Source organism: Calliphora vicina, chromosome 4 (assembly GCF_958450345.1).
Source record: "Calliphora vicina chromosome 4, idCalVici1.1, whole genome shotgun sequence".
NCBI lineage: Eukaryota > Metazoa > Arthropoda > Insecta > Diptera > Calliphoridae > Calliphora > Calliphora vicina.
The window spans coordinates 10,133,843-10,138,207 of record NC_088783.1 but is presented as its reverse complement, the minus strand read 5'-3'; the positions used below and the strand labels follow the sequence as shown (position 1 = coordinate 10,138,207).

Here is a 4,365-nt window from a genome sequence, read left to right as displayed (position 1 = left end):
CCAGCCAACCAGACGGACGGACGGACATCGTTTAATCGACTCAGAAAGTGATTCTAAGTCGATCGGTATACTTTAAGGTGGGTGTTAGACTAATATTTTTGGGCGTTACAAACATCTGCACAAACGCATAATACCCTCCCCACTATGGTGGTGTAGGGTATAAATATGCTAGAGATAAAATTGTGCACAAATGTCTAGAAAATCCGAATTTGTCTGATTTAATAGCCATTTTAGGCAGATATCAGTTCAAACATTTTACATCTCGGCAGCTCGTGGTTGTGTGGCCTTTAAATATGAATACGTAAAATTGAACAAAAATATTAATTTGGCAGGTAATCCGCAGCTGCTGTTTGAAGAGTCAAGCTTTTCAGACAAGTTTTTAGTTCTGCGTTTATTACCAAAAAAGTACCAAAATATAGTTTTTACCCGTTTCCTTCATAAACGGATTCGCATTTCAAAAAAGTACCAAACGCCTGTCTGCTAACTATTTCTTAAGTGGATAAACATGCATTATATATTTTTGGTATCGGTATCTGTATTAGTTTACAGGATATATGGTTACAGAATTTACCCGTTTTAATCCCCTAAACCTTCAAATTAGATCTACATAGGGAGAGGGGAACCTAAAGTCTAAATGTCATGTCTCTACCTTTTTGTCGTTTGGGCTAACGTTACTCTTATATACAATAATAAGTTTTCAATCAAATTTATACGGTACAAAATTTTTATCATAATTATTTTTAATGCCATAAAAACCTTTATCTGTATTTTTATTTTTTTTTTGTTTTTCATAATATAATTAAACCCTAATTAAAGTAAAAATGCAATTGTTTTGTTTATAAACTTATACACATTAAACTGAGGCTGAAAGAGTTAAAACAAAGGTCAAGTATTTCGAAAAACAAATTCTACTTGGAAAAGTAAAAGTGTTTTCATTCTGAAAAAGATGATTTCGTTTTTCAATCGGAATGGAATTCTGACTGATTTTGAAGATAAATAGTCCATTTCTCAATCGATTTAAAAAGTAAATTAATATTTCAAATCAAGTGGAGATTATATATATTTTAGTATGTGTTGTTATAAAACATAAAGTTATAAGACTATATTTCACTTAAGTAATAAGTAACAGACGACTTGAAGCAATTATTTAGTTTTTTCCTCCTGATTCTGATTCACTGTATTGAGATAAGCAAAAATTTTGTGAGATGATTGCATTTTATCCATTTATCCACTGCTTTAGTGTTCACATGGTTAAATAAAATTAAGTGAAGGTTGTTTCTGCATTTGAACAAAACTAAATCTATCTGCTACGTAGTTGCTGTAGTGCGCAGGCGGTGTTTTAGATAAATATTGATTTTTTTTCTAATAAGAAATAATTTTCCATATTAGGAAATTCTTGCAGCAGATACATAAACCATCATACAATTCACAATTGGCAAAGCTTTATAAACTGATGTAAAGCTATTTCTTCAACCATTCACAATTATATTAAGCTCAATAACAGGAAAAAGTTGATTTTATATTTTACATCCGGTGCTTTTACATTGAACGCTTTTACTAAAAGCTTAGTAGCCATTAATCAATTATCTTTTTTGTTTCCTAAGACAAATTAAACACAATAATTAACGATATTATACTTTTTAACTACAAATAAAAACTTACTTTCTTTCGAGGAGTTTTAATAATATATAATAAATATTTTAAAACGTTTAAATATCCTTTTCAAATTTTCCAACAGAAATACTGCTATGCCCGCCACATAACCACCGGCCAAAACAAACCAACCGAATTGAAAGTGTTCCAAAGTTAAAGGTCGAGCAACTTTCAGTAGTGGCATACGCATAGTTAAAATACCCGAGCAATAGCCATCCTGTATGGCTTCAAAATACCATTTGTCTATCAACCCTGCCGATGCGGATCTTAAAATGAAACGATTTAAAGGCTTTTCGTATTGTGAGTGAGCTGGCATCAGAAATCCAAAGGGCATGGTGGTTAAACACTCCTTGACCACTTGACTCACGGGTTGGCGTAAGTGGATTTGTTGATTCAAAGAGAATATTATGCGATCTTCTAGGGCTGCATAAGAGTGATTGGCATGCAAAGCCATTATATCGTTTATCAAATCCGAGGCATTTCGGGCACGTAACAATTCAGCAAAATATTTAGGTAAATCACGATTATTTAAAATGGTGGGAATTTCATAGTCCACCACATCCAATGTTATATTGCGTTGTATCAGTTCGCCAAGAGTATTAATTGTAGGCTTAAATGTAAGACCCGAAAAGAAACTAGTCAGCGAGGCCATATACAAATTGGAGAAAATAAAACCCATAACGGTTATAAAGCTAAACCACACAGCATTAAACCATTTGAAATCTTTATAGCTGCAAACTGTGAACGAGGGTAAATACATCATCAATCTCCAAACATCTAAAAGTATTTCACCCACATCCAGTGTACTGCTGTTTGATTGCTTTAAAAACCAACCAAAAAATTTCGCCAAGCTTAAGATGAACCATGTGGCCAAAAAACTAAGCCACACTTTGCTTTCGAAAGGCATAATGAAAAACTTGTATTTGGATAGTTCCTGTGGATAGGGTACCACCACACATCTTTGCAGCATACGCAGCGGATAACTTAGATGAACACTCTTAATGGGTATATAGGGATTTATGGCCAAATCAATTTCATCATTGTCAACAATTTGCATAATTTCCATTATGCTGTAACTTTTATTCGTAGAAAAATACAACAAATCCATTTCGGCATTATATTCCTTGAGGAATGCTTCATATAATGTGGCTACATAACCGAGTAAGCGATTCATATACTTGCGCATACAATTCCGCTTGTCAAATACTCTTGGTGGATCATATTGAGCAAACGTCCTTATTTTAAATTTATGTAAATTGCGAAATTTGTCTGGATACAATTGCAATTTGCTAAAGTTGGTCATATTTGTGATTTGCTGGCGCTGAAAGCGATTATAATTATAAATTTCATAATGCTGCTGATAATATTTCTCATTATCCACAAGTATTAAAGCATTGGTGAAGCCTTTTTTCCAACACCATTCAAAGTGCTCGCCCAAATCCAAGCGTGAGTCTTTCCTTCTGGAACGTTTGGTAATAAAAACACCTCTTGCATAACTCTGTCTTCCTAGGAAGGCATTATTCAAATGATTCCACAAGGCTTTACGTTCCAATTCTGCCACGGCTATAAAGAATATTTTTCGATTTAGACCCGATTCATGATTAAAACTGATGTCACCATAATTTCGTGTTATCACCAACTTCGGTATAATATTTGTCTCCGCAACTCGAATGTACTGCTCAATTCTATGAGATTCTCCAAATATGGCCAAAGTTAAAATTTCGGTTGAAGTGTCGGCAGCTCTTACAATGCTGTTTAATTCGTGCAGCTGCCAAGTTTTCATATCAAGAGCCGTTATATTTATTAGTTGCAGTAGCAAATCCATTATCACACTTGAACGTTTAAAAGACAACTGATTGAATTTTCTATGGAAGAATATTGACTATTCATTAGTTTTTTGGTTTTGCCAGAAAAAAGGAGAAGGAAATGTAGGGGGACTCCGCACAGTGGAAAATGTTGGTAATTTTTGGATCAATTGATCCGAATTGATGAATATTTTTGTACGATTTTTTTTTTTGTTGAATTTTGAATTTATATTTTGAATCATAAAAATCGAATATTAACAAAAAATATTATGAACGGTTAAAATACATTTTTGATTATTTATTTCAGTTTTTGTATAAAAGCGACATGTTAAGACAAGTAAAAGAGGTGTTTTTATGTATTAAATTTTTATGGTAGCAAATGTAAGATACTTAAAAAAATGCTTTCGAAGTTTATAGTTTAAACGTTTTCAAAGATTTTGAAACACTTTCAAAATTTAGAGTTGTTTTGAAAAAACTATTTTAGGGTAGGTCGTAGTACTTTAGTACCTCTAAATCACACATTTTTAGACCGATTCCGAAATTTAAAACAATTATGGAGAGGCAAGAAATTAACCTTTCATAAAATGTAGGCGTAAGATTTATATTTCAAGAAATTATTAAAGTTTTAATATTTTTTTAAAGTTTCGCATTTTTTTCGTAATTTTTCAAATTCAACAATTTATTTTAATTTGTTTCTATGAAAACTTATTATTTGCACAGTGTTTAAAGACAATTTTATGTAGAAATAAACGAGACATCACTTGTTGAAATCGGTTTATATTTGCAAAAATTATTAAACATTTTCGAAAGTATTTCGAATAAATTTAGCTTGTTAATTAAAAACTGTTCAATTATTATACCCTTCACCATGAGTGGCAAGGGTATATATAAGTTTGTCATTCCGTTT

General features: G+C 32.0%; 1 protein-coding gene across 1 annotated transcript; it reads right to left on the bottom strand.

Moving 5' to 3' along the window:
- Window positions 1-255: 255 nt before the first annotated feature.
- Window positions 256-3,478, bottom strand: LOC135956777 (uncharacterized). Its single transcript, XM_065507349.1, has 2 exons — window positions 1,745-3,478; window positions 256-285 (listed from the first exon to the last, which is right to left on the bottom strand). Exons 1-2 carry the CDS (start codon window positions 3,476-3,478, stop codon window positions 256-258), a joined length of 1,764 nt encoding a protein of 587 aa, XP_065363421.1.
- Window positions 3,479-4,365: the final 887 nt, after the last annotated feature.

Excerpts from the sequence above, each read along its gene's own strand:
- LOC135956777 (XM_065507349.1), bottom strand. The coding sequence starts at position 3,478 with ATGGATTTGCTACTGCAACTAATAAATATAACGGCTCTTGATATGAAA. Across the intron at positions 286-1,744 it reads GTTATGTGGCGGGCATAGCA|GCCACACAACCACGAGCTGC; the intron begins GTATTTCTGTTG and ends TCATATTTAAAG.